The sequence below is a fragment of the Oscarella lobularis genome, chromosome 7, assembly GCF_947507565.1.
Source record: "Oscarella lobularis chromosome 7, ooOscLobu1.1, whole genome shotgun sequence".
Classification (NCBI taxonomy): Eukaryota; Metazoa; Porifera; class Homoscleromorpha; order Homosclerophorida; family Oscarellidae; genus Oscarella; species Oscarella lobularis.
Window position 1 is genome coordinate 1,590,341 of NC_089181.1, and position 24,352 is coordinate 1,614,692.

At 46.4% G+C, this 24,352-nt stretch overlaps 2 protein-coding genes and 1 long non-coding RNA gene across 11 annotated transcripts; 1 reads left to right on the plus strand and 2 right to left on the minus strand.

Moving 5' to 3' along the window:
- Positions 1-13,854, minus strand: LOC136188598 (3'-5' exoribonuclease HELZ2-like). 5 transcript variants are annotated; one of them, XM_065976339.1, is made up of 30 exons: positions 13,794-13,854; positions 13,706-13,735; positions 13,423-13,539; positions 12,960-13,057; positions 12,587-12,883; positions 12,495-12,537; positions 12,308-12,438; positions 10,075-10,152; positions 9,923-10,024; positions 9,816-9,869; positions 9,694-9,765; positions 9,581-9,637; positions 9,309-9,524; positions 9,217-9,253; positions 8,853-9,164; positions 8,634-8,691; positions 8,387-8,585; positions 8,211-8,333; positions 6,652-8,163; positions 6,167-6,604; positions 6,031-6,106; positions 2,290-5,974; positions 2,116-2,243; positions 1,924-2,049; positions 1,739-1,870; positions 1,031-1,683; positions 708-962; positions 495-651; positions 272-439; positions 1-218 (listed from the first exon to the last, which is right to left on the minus strand). In XM_065976339.1, exons 5-30 carry the CDS (start codon positions 12,842-12,844, stop codon positions 103-105), a joined length of 9,186 nt encoding a protein of 3,061 aa, XP_065832411.1. In that variant the 5' UTR covers positions 12,845-12,883; positions 12,960-13,057; positions 13,423-13,539; positions 13,706-13,735; positions 13,794-13,854; the 3' UTR covers positions 1-102. The 5 variants fall into 5 exon arrangements, with proteins under 5 accessions (XP_065832411.1, XP_065832412.1, XP_065832413.1 ...); XM_065976340.1 differs by having other exon boundaries at positions 12,587-12,904; XM_065976341.1 differs by lacking the exons at positions 13,423-13,539; positions 13,706-13,735; positions 13,794-13,854 and adding an exon at positions 13,102-13,170.
- Positions 13,167-13,921, plus strand: LOC136188613 (uncharacterized). The gene is made up of 3 exons (XR_010670258.1): positions 13,167-13,236; positions 13,288-13,327; positions 13,389-13,921. It is a non-coding gene; the product is annotated as an uncharacterized lncRNA (long non-coding RNA).
- LOC136188601 (3'-5' exoribonuclease HELZ2-like) lies at positions 13,912-24,298 on the minus strand. 5 transcript variants are annotated; one of them, XM_065976348.1, is made up of 27 exons: positions 24,131-24,298; positions 23,890-24,075; positions 23,797-23,833; positions 23,617-23,747; positions 23,517-23,573; positions 23,423-23,461; positions 23,303-23,371; positions 23,191-23,241; positions 23,104-23,140; positions 22,722-23,054; positions 22,614-22,668; positions 22,368-22,554; positions 22,191-22,313; positions 20,612-22,123; positions 20,137-20,553; positions 20,007-20,085; positions 17,216-19,951; positions 16,208-17,165; positions 16,066-16,151; positions 15,900-16,013; positions 15,709-15,837; positions 14,943-15,649; positions 14,621-14,866; positions 14,417-14,566; positions 14,311-14,362; positions 14,197-14,249; positions 14,100-14,148 (listed from the first exon to the last, which is right to left on the minus strand). In XM_065976348.1, exons 1-26 carry the CDS (start codon positions 24,131-24,133, stop codon positions 14,239-14,241), a joined length of 8,505 nt encoding a protein of 2,834 aa, XP_065832420.1. In that variant the 5' UTR covers positions 24,134-24,298; the 3' UTR covers positions 14,100-14,148; positions 14,197-14,238. The 5 variants fall into 5 exon arrangements, with proteins under 5 accessions (XP_065832419.1, XP_065832417.1, XP_065832416.1 ...); XM_065976347.1 differs by having other exon boundaries at positions 13,912-14,148; positions 14,197-14,362; positions 23,617-23,737; XM_065976345.1 differs by having other exon boundaries at positions 13,912-14,148; positions 14,197-14,362; positions 23,423-23,458.
- Positions 24,299-24,352: the final 54 nt, after the last annotated feature.

The window sequence follows — 24,352 nt, forward strand, 5'->3', positions numbered from 1 at the left end:
TTTAGAGATTAAATATAGATGGTTTAATCTTCATCACATCACATTCAGCCAGAAAAACATAAAACGTCGCAGCAAAGGGTAGTAAAATAAGAGTTAGTTTAGTTATCGAAAGAAAAACATTCTTTTGGCATCAGAAGAATTCAAGAGGCACCGATGATCTTTGTACAATTCCAGCAATTTCCTCCACATATGACAAAACCGAAGCACGTTTTCATTGCCTAGAAAAGATATGTCAGGATACTTGCAAATGTAACTCAGCTGCAGACCGTACCAATAATAACCAAGCCACGCCTTGCTCTAGTTAGCGCCACATTCATCTGATGCTCATCAGCGACAAAACCGACATTCTCTTCTTTCCAGTGTCTGGTCGGAGATTTGATGACACGACAGTCGGGAAGAGACCGCACTGTAGAAAGAACTACAAAGTCGGCCTCGCCACCTGCACTCATCTCAATACTTAGGAGAAATGAGCAATATACCAGGATAAACTATACCTTGGCTTTCAAAGATTGTGCATACTCGAACGTCGGTGACGTACTTCAGTCGCAGCTTCTTTTCAATAAGAGACTTTTGTGCTGTGTAGGGCGTCAGAATACGAACGCCAGATGATGGAACGTCGTATGCTCGAGTCAGCGACAGCACAATATGAACCTGCACGCTTCGTGTTACACCCCACCCTTAATTTCTACACCCAAAAGCAAACTTACGACCAGATCCGCTTCGATTGCGTTTGATTTCGACTCCTCCCCGCCTTTGCCAACTTCAGACACGGCATTGATGTCCTCCTTTCCTCTGACGCTGACAAAACAGTACGGTTTTATAGGATGACGTTCTGCCTGTCTCGCTGGCAAATGCCTCCAACACGACCAAACGTCTGAAAGCCGGCGCCTTTTTACTGCCTCTGAAGTCTTCAATCGGCCTTCGTAAAACATTTTGGAAGGAAAGGCACACAAATCTTCATGCTAGCCGTATGTAGACAAAAATCAGATCTGTAGCTACACCGTGTATTGGGCTGACGTGCCCTTCTTACCATTCTGTATTGTTCATCCAGCATTATAGCCCTTTCGGACAGACGTTCGAACATAGACTTGCTCAAAACGTTGTCGACGTTTCTATTCTGAACGACGGGCTGAAGTTGTTTATGATCGCCTATCAGCACGATCTTGTGCTGAGCGGCGACGACGGCGACCATTGTTTCGGGTTCGGTGCACTGCCCCGCTTCGTCGACGATTACTTGAGCCATTCGGCGTTCGGGACGACGTCGCAAACGGGCGCCGCCGGCCTGCACACAGGTGCAAAGGATGACGTCGGCTGATAGGATCTCCAGCTTCTCGGCGCGGCGAACAAGGTCCTTGTACTCGTCTGCTTCGTCCTCGGTCGGAGTTCTGTCCATGTGAGAGTAGTCTCTAAAGCGTTCTTCAAACCTTCTAATTTCTTGTGCCAGATTCCTCGCCACGAGATCCAGATGATTTTCGTTTCGTATGCGATGATGCAGAGCAATTCCTTTCAATTCTTCCGACTCCGTCTTCTGCACTTCGGGTATGCCCGGCGGCTGATATCGCTTGAATAGCGACAGGCCAGGATACGACTGCGATTCGATGCTTCCGCCATAAACGCGAAGCAAGGCGATCGGATGGACGCCTTCTTGTCCTCTCTTCTTATTTGTAAGCCGTTGAAGCATTTCTAGAATATAGCAGTAAAAAACGAGTTCGTGAAAGGCAATAGCAATATAGCGTACTGGCTACAAGATCGACAGCCTCGTTAGATGGAGCGCAGTAGTAAAGATGCCTCTTTTTGGCGTTGCTTCCGCCTGCATTCTGCTGAGCCAACCACCAAGCAATGTGCACACCTGTAACAGTTTTCCCGGTACCTAAATTTAGAATTCGTATTATATGCATTTAGTTGCTGTAAAATGAAACTAACCGGGCGGGCCTTGTATAACTGTGACTTCAGTTTCCAAAGCACGACGAACCGCTTTGCATTGATTCGAATTCAGACGTTTTTCTCGGCCGAGAATCTCCGGCAAGGATAGATATTTAGAATCGTCCACTAAAGCAGGACGAATAAAATACAGATAAAAGAAAAGCGATGCGCTCCACAAGAAAAAAGAATCACCTCGCTGCGAGCGAAGTATTGCTTCTTGTTGAGTCGATCTCATGACGATCTTTTCTAAAAGCTCTTCGTTTACATTTTCACTTGCATCGATAACGCCTGAGACTTCGATTAGGCTCTGCCTCATACGTCTAGAAAAATCAATCAAACTCGTCTTTCGTATGTTATGCGCCATACCTAAAAGGAACGCTGCTGTGAATGAATTGAGCAACGCAAGACACGCTCGATATTGTTTCGAGATCAATGGAGCTTGTCGCAGGAGATTGAACGCACTGCTTTATTCCCAGGAAGCACTTTTTTCTCTTCGTCTCTCCTTCCTCCCCACTCTCTACATAGTCTTCCTCGTTCGTATCACATATGCGGCAGTGAATAACGATGTTGAATCGATCTCTTTGACCAAAAAACGTGTCCTCGTCCCAGACTCCTTTACGACTTCCCTCCTCTTTTCGCGAAGCCATCTGCTTTTCCGGCAACTTCAAATTGAAGTATCTCAAACAGACGTAGTCACCGCGTCTGCGAGCGATTTTTCTCTTGTCGGCATAGCGCTTGTCAAGTTCGACGCGCCCGCGTAATAGTCCGTCGTCACTTCGACTCCAGGTAACAACCAAGTTATTAACCAAACTCGGCGTGGCTGTTCCCGATGTTTTGACGCTCGCCGTAGCGGACTCCGCTTGAACGATGGGAAGCCAAAAGGAAGCATAGTGCTCAAAGGAGTCGAAAGCAGACGGCGGCGACGACGATCTTTGGGTGGCAGCGTCCAAGGTCGAGGCAAAACACTCGGCGGGATGAGTATTGTGCTCGAGACAGATGCTGAGGCCATCCGGAAAGTTGAGAAGTTGAACGTAAGGTTGAAGAAGTCCTCCCTTTGAACGACTGGCCACTTGAATGGAGACAAGATCGTTTACGGCTATTTGTTTTTTTATGCTGGGAACATTGCTAGGCCTGTTGTCCGCCGTAATCCTTCTGCTGCTGATTTCTCTTTCGATTGTCGATACGATGTGCCGCAGGTCTTGAACGTTTTCGTTGGCAACGGGGTCGCTTAACTTCGTCCACAAATTGACGCTCACTAGAACGAATTTTGACTCTGTGAGAGATCCATCAGCGAAATGCTGCGGCTGCCGACGGTCGTGTAGTAGAGCGACTTTCCATTCAATATCAATGCCTTCTGCATCCAAATTGGCAGTCGATGCGTTGAGAGAGGAGAGTCGAATTCTCCCGGCGCCGGACGGAAAATGAGCGCAATCCGGAACGTACAGTTCGAAATATCCATTCGAGACGGATTCAACGACAGCCACCGTTGAAACCGGATAGCAAAATATGTCGCAAGCAAACTTCAAGAGGGCAGATTCTTTACCGAACTTTTTCGCCATTTGACGTCGGTAGGAGCAATTGAGCCCGATTTCACCGACGTCACTTTTGCTGTAGTCGATTTTCGTTGCACCATTCAGAACAAATTTCTTCAGCAACCTTTGATTGACAAGGTCGACGAAGCGGCGCACGGGCGAAGTAAAATGACAATATTTCATGCCGAGCTGGTCATGCTTGCGAGGAAATTGAGGATCAGTTGACTGAGTCGTATATTGAGCTCGTTGCATCGTTCTGAAATATTTCGACAGCCACATGGCAATCTGAGGATGATATTTCTCGCTGTAAACAAAACGGGCAGCAGTCTTGACTGCGTCTGCGTCGTCAGAGTCGAGTGCATCCGACAAAGTTCGGACTTTTCTCATTAGAACGTGCATCGACGCTCTTGAACGATTCTCCGCAACCCGACGCGGCATTGCGTTTTGCACCGCGTTTGCCAAGCGAGCGGACGGTCGCGCAAACTCGCCGACTTTTTCTGCCCATTCGCTCAACCGAGAATCGACGGGCGGAAGCTGAGAGTTCAGAATGCACAGTTCTTTGCATTTCCCAAGTAGCGCTTTGGCAACAGCCCAATTCGTCATGATCATGAACTCCTCGACGAGTTCGTGCGCTGAAAAGTTCGCAATCGGCGTTGAACGCAAACGATGCGCTCTGATTTTTTGTCCAAGCCGATGCAGCAAGCGAACGTCCTCAATCACCTGGCCGTTCACGTGAATATCGGGCATACAGCGCCCGGCGATGATCATATCTGCACTTTCGTACGACAACTTGCAGCAGCTCTGAATTATTTTCGAGCTGAACTCGATGTCGCCACGTCGTTTGCCTTCCTCACTAAGAGTAAACGACGTCGAAATGACTCGTCGCGGCTCGTTCGGGAGAAGACTGCACGCTCGAGTGCTGACGCAGCTAGGCAGCATGGGGAGTCGCACGCCACCTTTGTAATCATAAACAGTCGTTCCCAATTGTTGGGCTCGCTCGTCCAAATCGTTGTCGGCCTTGACAACCGAATCGACGTCGGTAATCAATACGTGAACTTTGTAACAGCCGTCTAAACGTTCTACGGCAAGAGCATCGTCGAGATCTTGAGACTGGGGAGGATCTATAGTGAAAGCGTTTCGGATCAAGGGCTCGGAGCCGTCTATTGCCGGCGGTTCGAACGAGTCGTCGCTTTCACGTTTGTACTTCTTGAGTTCGTTGTAGCCGATGTACTGAATGTCCAACAATCGGAGACCGTGCTCGTACGTCAGTCCGGGTTCGACGACGCCGACGACGATGCCGAGCGGAAACGTGCACTCTTTTTTCCACTTGACGAACTCGACAACGAAGAGCTTGGACGCTGCAGCCTTCGCTTGAACGCACGCCGATTTCTTCTCCTTTATCCGCCCAATTTCCTGCAGGCTCTCGAAGACCAAAACGCACTTGCCGTGCTGCCTTTCGTGTCGTTCTTGAAATTTGCTCGGAATATTGATGAAAATTGGTTGAGATGAATCGATGGGAGCAAGCATATTTGTCTTTCCTTCGTACAACTTGCACACGTAGTGAGTCGGTCGCTGCTGACGAAAGATGCCGACAACTTTGCCGGCTTGAATATCGTCATTGGCGTCCGAAATTTTTTCGACGAGGACTTCCTCGCCGTCAAACGCTCGATTACGACGTCTATATCCTTCGATGAGAATTTCGCCGCCGGCTCGGGAGTCGATCGGGATCCCAATGCAATTGTCTCCTCGTCCACAAATTTTCAAGCGACAGCGTACGTACGTGTTCGGCTCACTTTCAAGCAGTCCTTCCATTTCGTATCTCTCGAAATGGTCTTGATACTTCGCTCTTAAAGTCGCGATGCTTCCGTCGTCGTCTTCGTCGTCCGAGCTGACGTACCGCTCAAAATCAACTGAGATCCTTCGTCTCGTTCGCCTTGATTGAAGTCGCCACTCGTATCCTTCAAACTCCTCCGTCTCAATCACATCCACGTCGACGCCGCCATCGCCGTCGTCGTCTTCGTCGTCAGCTCGTCGCCGTCGACGACTCCACTTCTTCGAAACTTGGCGTATATAGCGCTGGTAGCTGTCGACGGTTGACGAACCTAATTCGCTCTCCGACGAACTCGATTCAGCGTCGTCTTCGTCGCCATCGACTTGAAGCACGGCCACGCCGTTCTCTTGATACGGCGGTTCCGTCGTCGGAAAAAATGAAACGGCGTCCGGATTCAACGTACGTTGATGTACGATAGCTTTTAGGTAGGTAGACGTTTCTTTGTCGCCCAGCAGACTTGTGCTGCCTGCTTTCCACGCTTCGTGGACGAACTGTTCCCAAGACTTGCCGATTTTACTTTTCACCAAGCTGTCTATTTCGCCGAAGACGAGAACGAGAGACTTGGCTCGCGTGATAGCCGTGTTCAGCATTTTCTTGTCGGAAAATACGCTCGGTTCTTTTTCGTAGCTCTCGACGTCGCCGCTTGACGTCATTACGGTGCTGATCAGGACGGCACGGAACTGGCGACCTACAAGAAATAGGTATCTACAAAAGCCTGTTGAGGAACATAACGACGTCCTTTACCCTGAATGGATCTCGAGGTGAGAACGGAGACACCTTTTAGTCCATAACGAGTGATTAGATTCCGAATGTGATAAACCTGAGAGACAAATACGTAATAAAGAATTCTCACAAACTACTGGTATGCATTCAAAATAACCTGCATAGATTCCGAAGAAACGACGCAAATCTCGGACAGATCGCGACCGCCCCACTCTTCAGGCCAGCGCTCCACGATTCGCCTAAGGTACGCCACGATTACCGTCGCTTCTGCCGCATTAAAGTACGATCCGTCTCGTCCTCCCTGTTGAACAGCGTTCCCTGGCGAAAGAGCGACAAATCCGAACGGATGAAAGTCTGGGTGAGTAGATTGATCTTTCGCTTGAGCAATTTCTCGGATCGCCTCGTCGTAAGCCGCATTACTGTCTGGCAAGCCGCCGTAGAAAAGCCTCGTGGCGAGACCAAGGATGTTGCGATGACAGCGATAGTTGGAGTACAGATTGACGACGTCGTTTCGTAGCACGTCGAAGAGACGACGGAAGAGAGATCGTTGCAGCTTGCCGCGGCGGGCGTGAGGAGATACAACTTGAGGATTAATCTAAGGCAGAAATAAACACTTATATAACACAGACAGCTTTAACGTACCTGTCTATGATCGCCAGCCAGAACAACAGCGGTTTTTTCTCCAGCCAGCGCTAGCGGTATGACGGATTCTGGCTCGGTTGCCTGTGCCGCTTCGTCGATGATAATGTGCGAGAAGAAGCCGCGCTTCGTTTCGTCTCTGTTTAAGACTTGCGACGTAGTGAGCGTCGTGACGACGACAAGGGGCCTCGTTTTGCTGAGTTCGTCGAGATTGGGCAGGACGTAATACTCACGACCGTCCTTCGTTTTCTGTCGTCTCGTGCAGTACTTTTGAACTACTCGAGGGATGGTAGCAAGCTTCCTCCACTGAAAGCAGACGCGCACGAGTTTTCCAGTAAAGCACTCGTCCATTTCATTGACATAGAGATCAGCAGCATGGTTCGTTTGAGTGCAGACGAGGATCGTCGCTTGCTTATTCAAACGAGTCAGAAGCAGAATCGCTTCTTTCAATAAGAAAGTCTTTCCTGTTCCAAACGGTCCATTGATAATAACGTGACGGTGGTCTGAAGCATCTTGACATATGAGGTCTACCGCTTTTCTCTGCTGGACGTTCTCCCACACAGGAGACTTGGGACACATGGTCTGCAAACGTTTAATACCAGTAGCGGGTGAAGACGCTCGTGAAGTGGAAGGACACACGTGGCTTCGCAGAACGGGTGCGGGAACACCGTCAATGCCGCGATGAAGATTGCAGAAGAACGATCGAGCGTGCGTCAGCCGAAAATCGACGAACGGTTCTTCTCCGGCGCTCTGTAGTTTCTCAAAAAGTTCAAGATTTTGAGATATCTCCAAGGCAACGACGCCAAACTCTCTCACTTCGTATACAGGTACTTCGTAGACAGTTGACGAAAGTCGCAAGTACGCTGCTGAGTCTTGCACCACTCTGGGCGGCACTAGACAGTCAAGGTGAACCGTACGCAGACCTTTGTATCGATCGTCGCCTTCGCATTTCAACGCTATGTTCCTGCGAGTAAACTTTTGCAAACTCTGACTCCATTCTAATTCCTCAAGGTGAATGAGAGTGTGAAAACGACGAGCGTAGTTGTCTGCCTTCACGACAGGCGTCGTCGATTCGCCACCGAGCAAATCCAAGCTTTCGAGATTGACACAAAGTTCATTCAAATCAGGAACTTGGTATTGCTTTGTCAATGCTTTTTCGCCATAATTAGCGGTTTGCGTGCACTTGCGAATAGTCGCGTCGTCGTCGAGATCCCAATGTTCCGGAAGAGGTTGAAAAGACTTTTTCAGCAAGTCTAACGACTGCCTGTCGCTTTCGCTTCCCACGTAGACGTAAAGACGCTTGACGAGATAGGGACGCGAACGACAGTCAACGATCATGTCGACGGCGCGAGATGCTACCGCCGAATCGCGGCATTCCAAATTGAAACGAACAGTGAATCGGACTTGCCTCTGTCCTCCTCGAAACGTCAAGCAGTTTTCTTGAGAACCCGTACTTGATTCCAGCTGGAATGTCGAAGAGGAATCTTGTAAAAGAACGATTTTGTTCACAGGAACCTACACAGGCGACGTGAGATTAAGAAACGAATCTTAGTAGGCTAAACCTCGCGAGATTGAATCTCGAATTCGAACGTGCACTGGTAAGGACGACCCTCGTCGGACAAAATAAACTGCCACATATCTTTTGGATTGCAACGAATTTCAATATCAGCAAGACGCGAGGCAACCTAAGGACATTTTTAATTAAAAGAGGAAATTAACCTCTCCCTTCGTGTCTCACTCGTGAAAATTCTTCGTTGCGTAAAGCGCTTCGTAAATCATCGCATACTTCCTCACATGCATCCTTGACGTGAGGCGAACTTGTGTTCACATTTGGCAGTTGAGGAGATGCTTCCAGTCGCTTCCACTCGTCAAGCTCCTTTCCTCCATGAGCATGCCAGCAGCGTCGACCGTGAGGACACCAGTCGAATTTGAGAAAACTAAAATAATATTGTTATCAAAGTGGCGCCAATACATGTAACGCGTACTCTTTGCAAAGGACAAGTCGACGCTGAAGAGGAGGCAAACGACAGCCTGACGATCCCTCTAAAGACAGGTATCGGTAAATTACAGTGATAGTGTGTGAAAAGAATTAATAAGTCAACCAGGGAGGACAAGGTGAAGGAACTAGCCACTAGGACGTTCACGCGGTGTTGGGGACGCAAATTAGTAGGCAATTAACTGCTCGCGTTCATATGATCGCTTACGTCTGTCTGCTTCCCAAGCACGCCTCTCCTCCTCCGAGTGCGGAAACGTGCAAGGCCCTTGGCAATTGGATCGAGAACATGGAGTAAATTCGCTGACGACCTTTCGAGGACGAGGACGTATGCGAACCCATTCGGACCCCGAGCCTTTGTGCAAAAGCACGGGCAAACAAGAATACGCTGAGTGTTCCTCGCACTCCGTGGTGCCCTTTGCAGGATCAACTTTTGACACTTTCTTCTTTTGGAGATCGTAGCAGATGCGACAGACAAGAATCCCAGACTCCACAACGTGGCGATTCTGAAAGCCGAGACTCGCTGCGATACAGAAGAAACGTCACTTGTGCGAAAATACACTAAGTTTACAAACCAATGAAATTGCCCAGCGGTAGCCGTGCCACAAGATTCTAAACAATGCGACAAAGTATAGATGATACCCTTCAGCAAACAGGCCAAGTGTACCCCTAAAAGATGACGAGGATTTTGGCTGGTTTCTGTTGATTCCTCTTTTTCTTCAAGAACATTCGTAACTGGGCCAGTTTTGATGTCTGTTTCGCTTGATTGCTCTCTGCTTTTGGTCATCTTTTCTTCAAAGCGTTTTCGTGAGCTGCGCTTCTTTCTTTGTTTTGCTGCAGTTGGAATGAGTTCTGCAACGCTGTCAGCTGCGCTGTCACCGCCCTAAACAGAATAGAAAACTGAAGCTTCAAGAAGCAGAAAACATAAAGCTGCTGAACCACGTCATAAGTGTTCAATGCTTCGTCGCTCGTTGAATGCATCGCTTTGGCGAGAAGCTTTGAAGAGCAAACGTGTGGAGACCATATATCAAACAGGCAAGAAAGCTAAATACCTTCTTTTCCGCTAGATCATTCAACTTCTTCTCTTTTCTTTCTATGTAGTCTTCAACAATAGCTTCACTTTCCTGTAAAATGCGTATAAACAACCTAGCTCTGCCACAGGCAAACGTCTTGCCTTCTTTCGCCAAAACTGTTCCTTTTGAAGTTGCTTCTTAGACTTCGACGTAGCCTGAAAAAAAGAATATTGGCTGCAATGAATAAATGTAGTTCTAATCGAGGTACCTGATATTGCTGGATTCCCTTTGACGGGGGTCCTTTCTTCTTCTTCTTTTTCTCCTTCTTGCCGCTCTCACTTGGCTTAGGCGACAAATTCAGTGCAGCACTCTTTAAATACCGTGTAATTATTTATAAACGCGACGCAGTACATCTCCTACGTTTTCAGAGGAGACATTTCCATTCATTTTCAATGACTCGGCTTTTAATTGATATCGCTCCCTTTCGTACATAGCAATCTAAAAAAACGAATGGAGCCGACCACCGCAGTTGTACGGGTGGAGCCCGTATAACGAAGGAGGGAGGCTCTCTCAAACGTGATCTTAGGGCCGGAAGTGTCTGTATGTATGTATGTATGTACGTCTGTTCGGTACAGTATTGTGACGTCACATAGGAAAAACCCTTACTTTGTAAAGCGCATGCGTGAAATGGGGCCCAAAACGGGTACCCGAAAAAGGCGATTTACGGTGCGAATAAAGCGTTTTTTCTTTCAGAAACGAAAAAAATGCTTAGAAACCCTTATTTCCAATTGATCTGTGCTATTTTCCGTGTTATAAATGCGCTGAGAAACCGAAACGACAGTTTTGATTGTCACGCTCTGACGTCACAATCAAAAGTATCCAGTCACATGTACAGTATATGGGTGGGTCTGTACGCGTGTACGGGTAACAGGAAATATGACCCGTACACATGCATAGTTCCCCGAACACCAGGGCGCGCGCGGGCTTCGCCCGCGCGCGCCCTGGTGGGAGGGGCTCTCAAACGTGATCGCCCAAAAACCAAAGTGTTTGTCTGTCTGTCTGTCTGTCGGTAACGCTCACGTCACAATCGCTCTTAGGCCAATCACACACAAAGGTGCCTTTATGACATCACATTCATTGTGATGTCATAATCTCCCGTATATTTCACAATGATATACCAAAAAAGGTGACATCACAGTAGATAGCAACCCCAGATGGTGTTCAATAGTTTTCAGCATAGATATAACAGCACTGTTATATCTATGTTTGATAAACATAACGGGCACATAACAGTGAGCTTATTAGTAACGTTTATCAAGGGAACGCAGTAAAGGAGCACGTTGGGTTTGTCGTGCTGCGAGCGAAGCTCGCAGCACGCAAACCCAACTGCGAGCTGATAATGGGCCTCGTGACACGATCACCTGAAAAAGTTGGGCTGGGGAGCGGTAGCTCTGTGTCGCATGAGATTTCAAATTAGCTTATTGTAGGGTTTTGCGGAAAATAATGCATGTCATGGTTAGGCAGGCAGTGTGATGCACATTATGCACATCGGCTTTCCTAAAATTGACAGATACCGTGTTGAGGGTGTTCGGGGATCACATGATGGCTCACAAAAGGCCATCATTATCTAGTCCTCCTAAAATACAGAGCACATTATCAAATACAGTACAGTGCGTGCCAGCAGCTCGTGCCAGCATAAATGGCCAAACGGGACTTTTAGTAGCGCGCGAGGAATTCAGAGCGTAGTTTACATTTGGCGTAGTTTTGACGTTTGATCGTCACATCAAGGATTTCCAATGAAGTCTAGCATTTCTATTTACGTCTATTTTGTAAGAAAACGGTTTTGATTTCACCGCAGACAACGTTTCTATACGTTTTGCTAAGAACACAGAAAAGTTCGTTTTTTTCCAGTTTCAAACAACATATGACGGCTTTCATAAACTCGTCTGTCACTTTATACCATTTTCTAAAACTTCATTATCTTTGATTTTCAATACAGTAATTCGGTGGAAAGAAACGGATGTCACGTGACGTAAATAGAAATGCATTTTTTTCCGTTAGGGATCAAGTTAGAAAGAAACTCACTCTATAAATGGCTTCTCACGTGCATTGTTTAGAAATTTATTATCGGCGAATTTGAAAATGTTCTTTCCTTTACAAAATTTGCCATTTCAGAAACTTTTTTATTAGCGCGCGCTAAACTTGCAAAAAATTTAAATCTTTGGGAGTACGTCCCACAAAAATCAAACGGACATCCCTGTTTAAAATAGGCATTAGAGTGATTTTCGTTGACACACAGTGACACTGTATGTCTTGCAGCGAGTGATCTACAGTGATCTTAGCACGCGTTTTGTGGCCATTTATGCTGGCACGCACTGTACTGTACGTCAGAAAAGCGCCTAATTAGGAAAACACAGCAATCATGCAAGTACTGTATTTACAGTATGTAGGTAGGACTGAGCTGTACTAGTAGTAGCTAACGGCTGTAATGACAACGTGAATATGTGACAGCATGAAAACTATGACGTCACACTATGTTATGCACTCGCGTACGGTAAGCGGTGGGAGGCTCTGCATGATGGCAACACGGTGAACACCGGGCCATCATTCTCTAGTAGGAGTCTAAAAATCTTAGCTAGAATTAAGCGCTCACGTCGGGGATTTTCGAAAGCGACTCATAGTCATTGACAGCTCCTTTTAAGTTGTCCAGTTCGACGTGCGCTAGCGCTCGATATTCGAGTGCACGTATCTGCCGACCCAGTGCAAGCCTTGAACATTCAAGGTCTATATAAGGCACAAGTGTTGCTATTCAAACGTGCGAAAGAAAGTAACACAATTACCCAAATAGAAACCAGCACATTCGACGACCTCGGACCACGATTTCTATACGATGAATATCTTCTGAATGAAAAAGATCTGAAACGTCACTTACCAGACGCACGCAACACTCGATCAGCTTGAAGGCGATGCTATGCAGCAAAGTTGACGCGTCTCGGAAAATCTCATCGGCGTCGTCGTAGTTACGCATCGAAGAGAGAGAATTGACTACATAAGAACAGACGTTCTTCGCGTCTGTCAAATAGCATTTGGCGCCCTGAAATCGGCCGTCGTGGTAGCGTTCTAGACCCCGCTCGCGCAGGTTTCGTGCTCTCTCCGTTTCGTCGCAAGCCCACTCCCACTGCGGAGACATTTTAGCTTCCTTGCGCTTGCGTCAGTACGATCTGATGGTCTAAGAGAAGTCAGAACCAGTCTAAGCAGCGGTCCCGAATCAAATGAATGGCATGATTTCGCCGCTTGCTACTTACCCGATCGATGCGAGGTCTTAGTCATCGTTTTCCTGTTTCCGCCCCATTCCCACGTCACCGCCCCTTCGGGAAACCCCTCTCCTTCCCTGGGAACTACCCTGTGGATTCAGCAGCTAAATTAGCGAGTTCTACTACATAATACACGTGAAAGTTGTTTCGAATCCCTCGAAGACGCGAACGAACTATCCGCGTTGATCCAAACAGCGCCTTTCCAAGTTCGTCTGGCCTGCTCAACGCCAGACGCTACGACAGACGCACAAACGTCTTAAAGAGAAGAGTACGTCCTATAGTAGTTCTAGTCTACTCTAATACGAAACAGTGAGCGTAGAGTCTACGTGTGTATATGAGGGAGGTTACTCTAAAAGGAAGTAAGTGTGGGAGATACATGTAAATGATGAGGGGGACTCGCTGACTCAACCGTGCAACCAGGGGAAAGCTACTACTGCAGAGTTCGCTATCTTACTTTGAATCTCATGACCTGCTGCATTGAAACGGAGTCTCCATAGTTGATCTGCACGTTTGTAGGAAGTACTACAGACGCTTCAGAGAAGAAACTCATTCGCTGGGCACGTAGGCACACCTAAAAGAAGACGAAGGAAACGTCACATTATGAAACCTAATTGCTTGTGAAACGCGTCCACCAAAGATTTTGGTGCATTTCTCGTCACGCAAAAATAGGGCTAAAATGTGGGCATCGTAAGGCCAACATGCTAGCTTTGTCGACAGAACACACAGAAGTCGCTCACGTTTTCATCAACCGCCTTACAATCCCTTTCCTTCGACACAGAACGCACGCCGTTACCGGTTCTGCAAACTACATTGAACCGACATCACCTGAACTGATCTTCTTGTCCACTGAGTCGAACTAAAAGAAGGGTAAAGCGGCTAGAAAGGACTCAAAACATTTTAGGAGCCCAGGATAATACGGGTGTTTCACTGTAGTCGGGCTGCCAGAGGCTGCAGGGCTATGTAAAAAAATTAAAATGACATGCGCTGCCAAACTACAGTGCAGTGTAGTATAAACTGATAGAAATATGAAAAACAAGAAGGTAAAAAATACCACTCTAGACGGGTAGCTGTTGCGTAAACATTTTGCGGGCTTCCGAGACACTAACCAAACATCCCTCTTCTTTGTAATTTTCAATCAGCGTCCTCCACATTGAGTCAACAGACAACAAGTTTTTATTTCCTGTCACACGACTGATAAATGCACGAAACTAATTATAAATGAACTTACCGATGACTATTAGCCCATGTTTCGACCTTGTCAAAGCGACGTTTATCTGATGCCTGTCACAAACAAAACCGACATTGTCGCGACGCCAACGCCTGCTCGGTTTGTCAATTATACGAGATTTGGGAAGTGATCTCACCATTGACAGCACAACAAAATCAGCCTCACCTCCTGTAGGCATTACAAAGTCATATTAATATGCCGTTTTATAATGCTCAAACTTTCCTTGGGTTTCGGCAATAGACTTGATGTGCCCACACCATTTTTGGCCTTGAAGTCTTTGCTTGAGTTTTTCTCTCTGAGCTGTGTATGGCGTTATAATATGAACGCTGGATTTTGAATTGCTTGCAGCAACAGAGTCGGCTATTCGAACCTTTGCAACAAAGAGGCCCAATATGAAAATAAAGCGAACTAACTGTGCTCTTACAGCCATGTTAACTTCTTGTTCGTTGTATTTAGATTCTTCGCCTCCTCTGCCCGATTCAGCAACCGGGTTGACCTCTTCTCGACCAAAAACGTGAATAAAACATTTTCTCTGAAGTACAGGCTGTCTTCGTTCAAGAGAACTCCAGCATTGACTCCAAAACTTTTTAACACTGTCATTAGCTTCACTTTTCGTCTTCAACTTCCCGTCATAAAAATGCTCGGAGGGAAACGCACAAATTGTTTCATGCTGTAAAAAGACCAAGCAACGCGTCAAAATCCGTTTTAGCTTCGCTGTCAGCTGGAACTATAAACTTGCGGCTTACCATGCGATACTGAGTGTCAAGCAGACAAGACCGATGCGATAATCTTTCAAATAATGATCTTGACAGAGCTACGGAGACTCTGCGATCTTGCACAACAGGCTGCAGCTGCTTGTGATCGCCAATGAGTATGACCTTCTCGAGCGCTCGAGCAATGGCAACTAGTGTCTCTGGCTCCATGCACTGACCAGCTTCGTCGACGATGCATTGAGCCATGACGGAATTCTTCAATTTGCCACTGCCGGCCTGAATACAAGTGCAAAGAATTATGTCTGCATTCTTAATTTCGATCGCTTCAGCCTCTTTGACTAAAGTTCGATATTGCGTCACCATCCCCCTCGTTGGAAGATCTTTGGCTCTTTTCATACGAGCAAAGACTTTTTCCGTGTCAAATATTTTCTTGGCCTTTAGCCGAACAGTCTGGTTTAAGTTGGAAGTGTCGCGAATTTTACGATGAAGAGCAATGTCTCTTAAATCGGAGCTTTCACTAGATAAAGTCAAAGGCAGCCCAGCAGATTTGTATCGCTCAAATATCCAAGGACCTGTAATACCAGGTGTCTGAATAATGTTTTCGCCGTACACTCGTAGAATAATCAGATCTTTCTCAGTGTTCTGCCCAGGATTTTGTGAGTGTGGGCCGCCCCAAGCCGCTCCACGTGGGCAGAGCCCTGCTGTCTTGCCACGCGTAGTGATAATCTCTTTCAGACGACCTAAGGACGAGAAGCCACGACAAAGTCTACTGGTCTACAAGCTAGCTCTGTATACTCACGGGCAACAACATCGACAGCCTCGTTTGAGGGTGCACAGTAAAAAAGCTGTCTCTTTCTCTCACGAGTTTTCTTGTTTTGCTGAGCGTAATGCCACGCTATGTGAACACCAGTCACTGTTTTACCTGTTCCTGTGAAATGTTTATTTATTCAATAATATGGAGTTTTATGTCGTCTAGATGTACCAACCCACCAGGTGGACCTTGAATGAGAGTGACTTTCTCTCGAAGACAACGGAAAACGGCACTGCGTTGGCTTTCGTTTAAAGACTGTGGAAGATCCGTAATAGAAGCTTGGCGACTCGGTGCTGTCATATCAAACCATTGGTACAAATAAATATATCCTCTAAGCACCCTTACCAGAACTTTCAGAAAAAGAACTGCCTAGAACCAACTGCTTTACGAAGTCCTTAATTCTTGAAGACGAAAGTACTTCTTTCATTTTTCTTGAATACGAATGAGTTCGGAATGTATAACTCTCGTACATTATTTTATTGGTTACCTGAATGGCAAGCTTCGGTGCACCGTCTGCATCATGCAAACCCCCTCCTTCACTGCTTGACTTTGTACTTGCTTTGCTAAAACGTCTGAGATGGCAACACAACTCTTAAATTTGATTCTTCTTAAATTCAATTCGTTCTCGCTGATTTCCTCTGATTCTGAAATCTCGCAGTGAAACACAGCAGAGTGAGTTTTCTGATTCGATAGCGACTTGAATAACTCGGAAGCGTCCTTCATCCTTGCTAGTTGTTTTTCACGTGGCAAAGGCAGATCAAGATAACGCAGACAAACATAGTCGCCTACTTGATGAGCAATCTTCTTGTCATCAATGAAATCCACTTCGAGATCGACAACACAAGCTAAATCTTTTCCGCCCGATATCCAATCAACTTCGACGTTCCTCACAAGCGTCGGAGTAGCTGTAGACGACCCTTTTACGCTCGATGTTGCTGATTCTATCTGAACCAAAAGCGACCAGTACGCAATATAGTCATCCAAGTTGCCAAACGCTGGTGGTTTCTCAGGCAGCCTTTTTAGAGGCGGAGCAAAACAAGAGGCAGGGTGTTCGTTATGCTTAACGCACACAACGAGATCGCGCGAAAATTCCACTAGCTGAATTACGGGACAAAGCAAGCCTCGTTTCAGTCGAGCGGTAATGTAGACTGGGAGCACATCAAACAAGCGTATTTCCCTTGAAAACTTCGCCGGCACCGGTTTTTCTCCTGGCTGCCAAAGATTCGTTCTCGACCGCTCTAAAGGAAGCTCCTTTAACGGCTGCTTCTTTTGAACGACAGTCCAAGCAGCTTCGTCGCCGCTTTCTTCGTAATCGGACTCGCAGGAGCTCAATGATTCTTTGGGAGTGAAAAATTCGTCGTCGCTGCTACTCACATATTCATCGTCCAGTACTTCAAATCGTGTATGCGCATGCCGCTCGATAGAAGAACGCAGCGAGGCCGGTGCTAAAAACGCTAATTAGGGATCAGAACAGTTACTGCAACGCCGGGTTTACCTGTTTCGCTTTCAGCTTCTCTACGACGATGCGGCTCTATTTCATCTAATATAGTCTTCAGTTTTGTGTGATGCTCGTTTTTCTTGTCGATGCTTTTCTTATCGATTTCTTTAGAGAGAAGACAAACTAGTTTCTCCCAGGATGCTGAAGAAACCTGATAGTGGCTTTCTGCAGAGACACCGGACGATGGCAGCAATTCCTTGCGAAGAGGATCCGACAGGAGTTTAATGCCCCAAGTCATCTTAACCGTGTGCTTCGTCTGGTCTCTCCGGCTTTTTGATGCGTTCAATGACGCTAGCTTAAGAGACCGGCTATGGAGAGACATGTGAGGAAGATCGGGAATGTAAAGAATGATACAGGACGACTGAATCTCTTCAACGATTGCAACAGCTCTTACAGGATAAAGAAGAAGCTCACTTGAAAAAAAGAGCATTTTCATTCCTTGTTGGAATTTTCTTGCATTCTTCCCAGACGTATTCGCCTTAAAGCATATCTTAGCAATATCTTCGGGATTATACGTGTGATCACGACCGCCGCTAGAGTGAAAGAAATGACTTTTGAACACTCTCTGCATTGCCAGATCGGCATAGCGACGAATTGGTGCCGTAAAGTGAGTGTAGTGCGTTCCGAAGTAGTGATGTGTTTGTGCTGAAGGAAAGTTGCTGTCGTCAATTCGCTTGCACGTGTAAACAGACCGTTGTTGACCCTTCGAATATTTTGAGATGCACGCAGCCAACTGTGGTACGACGTCCTCACAGAAGACAATTTTTCTCAGGTTTGATAAATGACGCTGAGTGAAGTCGTTGACAAATACCAAACTTCGTATTTCATGCCAATACTGCTTCAGAATGCTGATTTGATAATGCGGTTCAGGAAGAGATTGAAACGTGATTCGCCTTGAAATTTTGGCCAGCAACCCGCAGTCATTAGCCCATTCCCGAGTCTTTTCTTCGGTTGGCATAGATTGGCAGTACAGGATTGGAAGATCTAAGTTGGAGACCTGCAACAATCTCTTTGCAACTTCTTTGTTCATAATTATCATAAATTCTTCAACCAACGCGTGAGCATCCGCATCTCGTCGCGTATCTGCCGTGCAGAAATAGCGACGAGCATTTAATCGACTCGCGCGCAGTCGAGAGCTAACATCATACAGTAGTCGAACGTCACGATAAACTTGTTTTGGAACATCGTCACTGCCGGAAACTACCGCATCTTCTTCATCAATGATCTGCTGCGCTTCGCGATAGGTCAACTTACAGCACGATTCAATTATCGCTTCACGAAATTCCACGGAGTAGTTTGAAAAGTTATTGTCATGAAATTGAAAGATTCCGGCAATGACGTGACGAGTTTGGTGAGGAAGAAGGCTGCACCTGTCGACACCAACACGCTCAGGCAACATTGGTTTATGAAGAGAGTCTCGACTGTACACGGTCACTGCCCTACGTTGCGCCTCGTTGTCAAGCTCTCCCCCTAACTGAATGTATCGTGAAACATCGGTTATGTAAACGCCGACTTTGAATACTTTCGACGAGCTGTCGTATTCAATGCTCAGCGCATCGTCCAACGCTTTAGCATCGGGCGGGTCAATAGTCAGAGCATTACGTATGACGTCATTGGTGTCAGGTACAATTACCTCGGGAACTTTGATCCGATTCAAATTCTTCTCTTCAGCGGCGTCAACTTCTACAGCGCATTCTATCTCCATGACTCGGCGACCCGATTCCAAAGTCGCTTCGGCGTCGATGACGTCGACAACCACGCCAAGCGGTGTTCTAAACTCGCATCGCCACTGTAGATATTCCACCACAAACAGCTTCTCTTCAGCTTCATCTAAAGGAATGTACCGAACTTCTTTATCACTTGATTTCGCGTTAAACACGCGAACCATGTCACGATTCAAATCCGATTCGTCAAAATTGGAGAACGCCGGATAGCTGCGCTCGAGGGGAGAAAAGCGGTTAGCGTTTTTATCGTCAACTTTGCACACAAAACGACGGGGATGTTGAGTGCTAAAGCGACCCACGACACGACCAACGCGCAGGTTCAGGTTTGGGTCACTTTCCTCGTCAGAGTCAGAAAGAATTTCCACTAGCACCTCGTCTCCGTCAAATGATCGGTTACGACGATGAACGCCTTCGATGAGCACTTCAAATCTCTCGCCGACACCGTATGCGTTCTCGCTGTCGCGCGGAACAGTCAGAAAACAGCGAATGTACTTTTCAGGTTCTTCTGAAGCCAGTTCTTCTAATTTTGTCTTTGGCAAATAGGGAAGAAAGTACGAGCCCTTTTCAAGCAAAACCCGGTCTCCTTGAAGAAGTGATGCTTTTTCCCTTTGGTGACGTTTCCGTATTAACATTTTGACAAAAGAGGAGACATGTTCTGTATAATTTCTCTCCTCGTCAGACGACGAATCAGAACTGAAAGTAAGATCGTCCTTGTCAATTGGTGACGACGGGCGCAAATTTGAAACAAATTCTGACGAGTCTCTTTTGCCTAGCAGACTCTTATCTCCAGCATCATAGCAAGATTTGATATACTTTTGCCACGTCTGTCCAACCTTGCACTTGACAAGGCAATCAGGGTCTCCAAAGACGATGGCGAGAGCCTTAGCTCGCGTCAGTACGGTATTAACAACTTTGACGTCGGAGAAAAGATTTGGCTCCAATTCGTAGTCTTCTCTGTAACCGCGAAGCGTCATGACTGAGCTCACAAATACAACAAAGTATTCTCTTCCTATACAAAACAAAAACGAATATTTCTGCTCAGCCAACGGAAGACTTTCCTGTACCTTGAACGCTTCTCGACGTCTGGACGTCGACAAAAGTAGCCAGATTATGAGCGTTAATTAGGCGACGTAAGTGTACAATCTACCACGCATGAAAGTGGAGTTTAGAAATAGCGGCTTTAACAATTATTACCTGGTTTTGTTCCGACGTCACAATGCAGATACGCGATAATTCCGTACCAATCCGACCCCACTCCTCGGGCCAGCAGTCTCTGACCGCCTTAACCTGTTCAATGATTGCCATAGCCTCCACTGGATTAACGTAGGAGCCGTCTGTATAGTTTTGCTGTGCCAATCCGTCGCAGACGTAGAATCCGAACGGATGAAAGCGCGGGTGAGACACGGTAACTTTCGAGCGAGCCTGTCGGGAAGAGATCTTGTCGTACTTGTAAAAAAGTCGACCGATCAAAGCGAATAGATCGCGATGGCTCCGGTAATTTGTCACTAAATCCACCCGAGCTATTTCCGGTACAACTTTTCGAAGCCGACGAAAGAGAGATCGATGTAGTTTTCCTCCCCGAGCCACCGCAGAAGCTACAGGAGGCGAGGTCTAAAGTGAATCTCTTGAGGTCATAGCTACATCTGAGAAATACATGCAGTTGTGTTACCTGAACGCAATCTCCAGCCATTACGAGCACAGTCTTTCTGTCAGCTAGGGCTAGGGGTGCAAGCGTTTCAGGTTCAGTCGCCTGAGCTGCTTCGTCAATGATGATGTGAGTAAAATAGCCATTTGGTAATCTCGTCTGTTCCTCAAGCGATGTAGACATTATGAGCGTGGTGACGACAACTAGCGGCTGGTGACGTATGAGGTCGTCTTTGCTCAGATATCGAAACGTGTCGTCGTCTTTTGTGAGCAGGTAGTATCTGCGGTGTTCATGAGGAATTCGCATCTTTCGATTTTTATAGCATAGTCGTATCATTTGGGCCTTGAAATGGCCTGTGTGGCTCTGCTCGTGAAGAAGCCGGACGTACGTTTCAGCGCAATAGTTCGTTTGAGTGCAAAGAAGGATTCTCGCTTTCTTGTTTTCGGCTGTTAGAAGGCAGATGCTTTCAGCTAGCAGAAACGTTTTCCCCGTTCCAAATGGGCCGCTTATAATTCGATGACGAAAAGGAAGATTGCTTAAAATCAAGCCGATTGCCCGACGCTGCTTCTTGTTATCCCACAAACATGATTTCATGCTTGTTCTAAGTGACTGGAGCGTCTTTCGAACTGTTGCATCATTTGCTTCTGAGTCCACGGTTGGAATTTCCGGATGGACGTGAGATAGAAAAGCCGAAGAGGATAATCTGTCAATGGAATCATGCAAATTCAGATAGTGAAGTCGATCGAAAAGAAACTGGAAGTCGACGAAGAGCCGAGAGCCCTCTCGCTTCTTGAACTCCTCCATAAGAATAAAGTCGTTAGCAACGTCCAACCAAACTGCAGAGTCGTCAATTCTAGAAAAAGTAACCTCGCAAACAAACTCGCAGTCACGTAGTTGAAGATATCCCTCTTTGGAAAGTCTGGGCGGAATCGGGCGAGGAAGTTCAAGTCTTTTCTGTCCATGACTTTCGTCATGCAATTCAGCCCCTTGTACGCTGAAAGTTGACATGTGACGAGCTAATTCAACTTCGTTAAGATAGAGCAGGGTATGAAAACGTTTTTTGTATTCGTCATAGTTTCTCGGGATTGGCCGCTCTTTGTTGAGAATACCCAGCCGAACGATGTCACTGGTCAAGTCAGAATCCAGAGGCAAGACGTATTTTTTGGACAGAATCTGTCGTCTTTGGCGCTCCTCTGTTGGTCGAAGGCTTATGACGCGATACACGTCAACCTCCCAGTGTTGATTAGGAACCGATTCTGCCGTTCGGAGTTGAGCTAACGCTTCGGCATTCTTTTCATCTGCAACGTCAACGTTGAGCGTCTGCAAGAGGTAGGGCGGAGAACGATTGCTCTCAATGAGGAGATCTTGAACGAACGAGTTGGACGTAGTTGAGGAAAAAGTCACTGAAAATTCCACCTGTCGTTCCTCACTATTGAACGTAGCGGTTTTATCATCGTTTGAAACAAACGAACCACTCTCAAAGGCAAACGTGGACGAAGAAGGTAAAAGTATAACTCGTTTGAGCTGCAATAAGTCCTAGATAAATGCCGGAATTATTCATTGACAAGGCACATACATGGATGAGAACCCTTCGCTCTCTTACGTCATTGCACGCTATTGTGCATTTGAAGGAGCACGTGTATGGAGATGAAGACGAAGCGTCTATAAATTTCCACATTTTCTTTGGTTCCCACACCAATTCAAGACCATCTAAGTTTTCAGATATCTAGAAACGAAGGAAATGAAGCAAAACACTCCAACCAAATACGTCCAAATGTACCACTGAAAACTTTTCGTTTTTTAACGCTCTCCTTAGCTCTTGGCACAGGGTATCTGGAACAGATATCGGTTGGTTGGTCTTCTCCTCTCCTTTTAGGTACTTCCTCCATTCATTTAGTTCCTTTGATCCATGAGCAAACAGGCAGCCATTGCCGTGTCTAAAGCTGCATGCTCCATACTTGGAAAAACTAAAACAGCACACAATCACTTGAAAACTACACGTAATCAATCTGAAAGTATATAATACTCGCTGCACAGTTTCAATCGACATTTAGAAGGCGGGTAACGACATCCATTTAGTTCTGAGACAGAAGGACCCATGCTTAGGCAAGCAATAAAAGTGGCGATAACTTGCCTGCTGTTCTGTCTAAATTCCACGCTTCCATTTCTTCCATAGAATGAGCATACTTGCAAAACCGCTGGTCTCTCGTTGACGAGTGATGCTTGCACATAACTATCTTGCCTTTAATGCCTGTGGGAGGCGGACGAATTTCAGTCCAGTCGGTTGACTCATCATCGCGTGGCTGCTGTGTGCCAGCTCTGGGCCACACAAGAGTGACGCTCTGATGAGAAGCGTGCGGACAGGATGTACAGTGATCAATAACGCGCATTGTTTTCTGATCAAAGCAAGTGCGGCAGACCAGCTTGCCTCGAGCGATCACGGCGGGATTGAACTTTGCATCAAAGCCTAAGCGGCTAAGTAGACTTAAATAGCATATGCACATTTGTCTTATTACATTGAATGCCGTGCAATGGAAGTCGCGAGATAAGTGCCTACAAAAAAACGAATAAATTTATATACCTTTGATCTGAGCCCGACTCACGGTTAACAAACTCTGTAGAGATACAGCTGACTTTTTACTTGGTGTTAATGACTAAAGAGAAGGAAGGTAAGCAGATGTCGTCATCTTGCCTGTGCCAGCCTGTACAACATACCAATTCACTATCTGGCGGAAGGTTCTCGCTTTCTTCGCTATGTGCTGTATTCAGACCTTCTTTATCTTCCTACGCCAATTCATTTATTAGTTTAATTAAACGTTGGCACACGAAATTGACCTCAACAACTTGCTCCACTGGTATCTGAGCATTTGACTGCTAAAAAAACAGACAGTCTAAGAGTGATAAGAAAAAAATTAGCGGCATATGTTACATTAGATTTCTGCCTTTTGATTTCAACTGCTAGCTTTTCAAGCTTTGCCTCTTGCCCCTATGTGTTGTGTCAACTTGAAAGTATTCAAGCACGTGCTTACCTGTACATATTGAGACAGAATAGAACAATCCTGGTATGCTTCTTCATATCTCTGAAGCTTCATGAACGCTGCTACTCTCAAGGAAAGACATTCCACCCAAAGAGCATCCACAAAAACAGAACTGGTCAGAACTACATCTGATTAATTGAACCGGAAGACATTATGACGCTGACATCTCACCAGATTCCGTCAACTGAAGCACAGGTGACCAATGGCACTGTAGGGCGCACGTTCGTACTGCAAGTTGAGCAGTCAGATTGCACATTCACTCACCAGTACAAAAGACGCCCGAATAATGTAGCCAAGAACGATTCGACGAAGGTGTTCGGCTCCCGGCACTTCGCCATTCGACGGTATTCGAGAAAGACATTGATGAAATTTCGGCAGTGCTGATGCGGGATCATCTGCCTCGGCCAAAGCGGCATAAAAGAGACGCTGAGCCTCTAATCGCGCAAATGCCTAGTAATGAGATTAAGTAGATGAGTTAGCGACATCCTACGAAAGTTGAACAAACCATATTGTCTTGTATCTTCGAAGAGAATCGGTGCGTTCCTATTAGGGAGGCCTCACCTTCAAAAACCCCTGTTGGAGCAAGGCTGTAGAGCTAAAGAGACTAACGACGCTGATCTTGCCGATTTGGGAAGCACCGAAGACCTTCTTCGAAGTTCTTCTGCCTCTTCCAGATAGATATACCACGTGACAGGAAATTACCGATACATGTGACGAAAGTGATAAA

What these genes read in the sequence shown, in the direction of transcription:
- LOC136188601 (XM_065976344.1), bottom strand. An exon ending in TCCATTGCACGGCATTCAAT is followed by an intron (nt 23,055 to 23,103) that starts GTAATAAGACAA and finishes TTAGCCGCTTAG; the next exon opens with GCTTTGATGCAAAGTTCAAT. An exon ending in TTCTTTTTCTGAAAGTTCTG is followed by an intron (nt 16,014 to 16,065) that starts GTAAGGGTGCTT and finishes TTGATATGACAG; the next exon opens with CACCGAGTCGCCAAGCTTCT.
- LOC136188598 (XM_065976339.1), bottom strand. Translation starts at nt 12,844, where the DNA reads ATGTCTCCGCAGTGGGAGTGGGCTTGCGACGAAACGGAGAGAGCACGA. An exon ending in ATGTGCTGGTTTCTATTTGG is followed by an intron (nt 12,439 to 12,494) that starts GTAATTGTGTTA and finishes TGCCTTATATAG; the next exon opens with ACCTTGAATGTTCAAGGCTT. An exon ending in CACAATCTTTGAAAGCCAAG is followed by an intron (nt 440 to 494) that starts GTATAGTTTATC and finishes AGATGAGTGCAG; the next exon opens with GTGGCGAGGCCGACTTTGTA.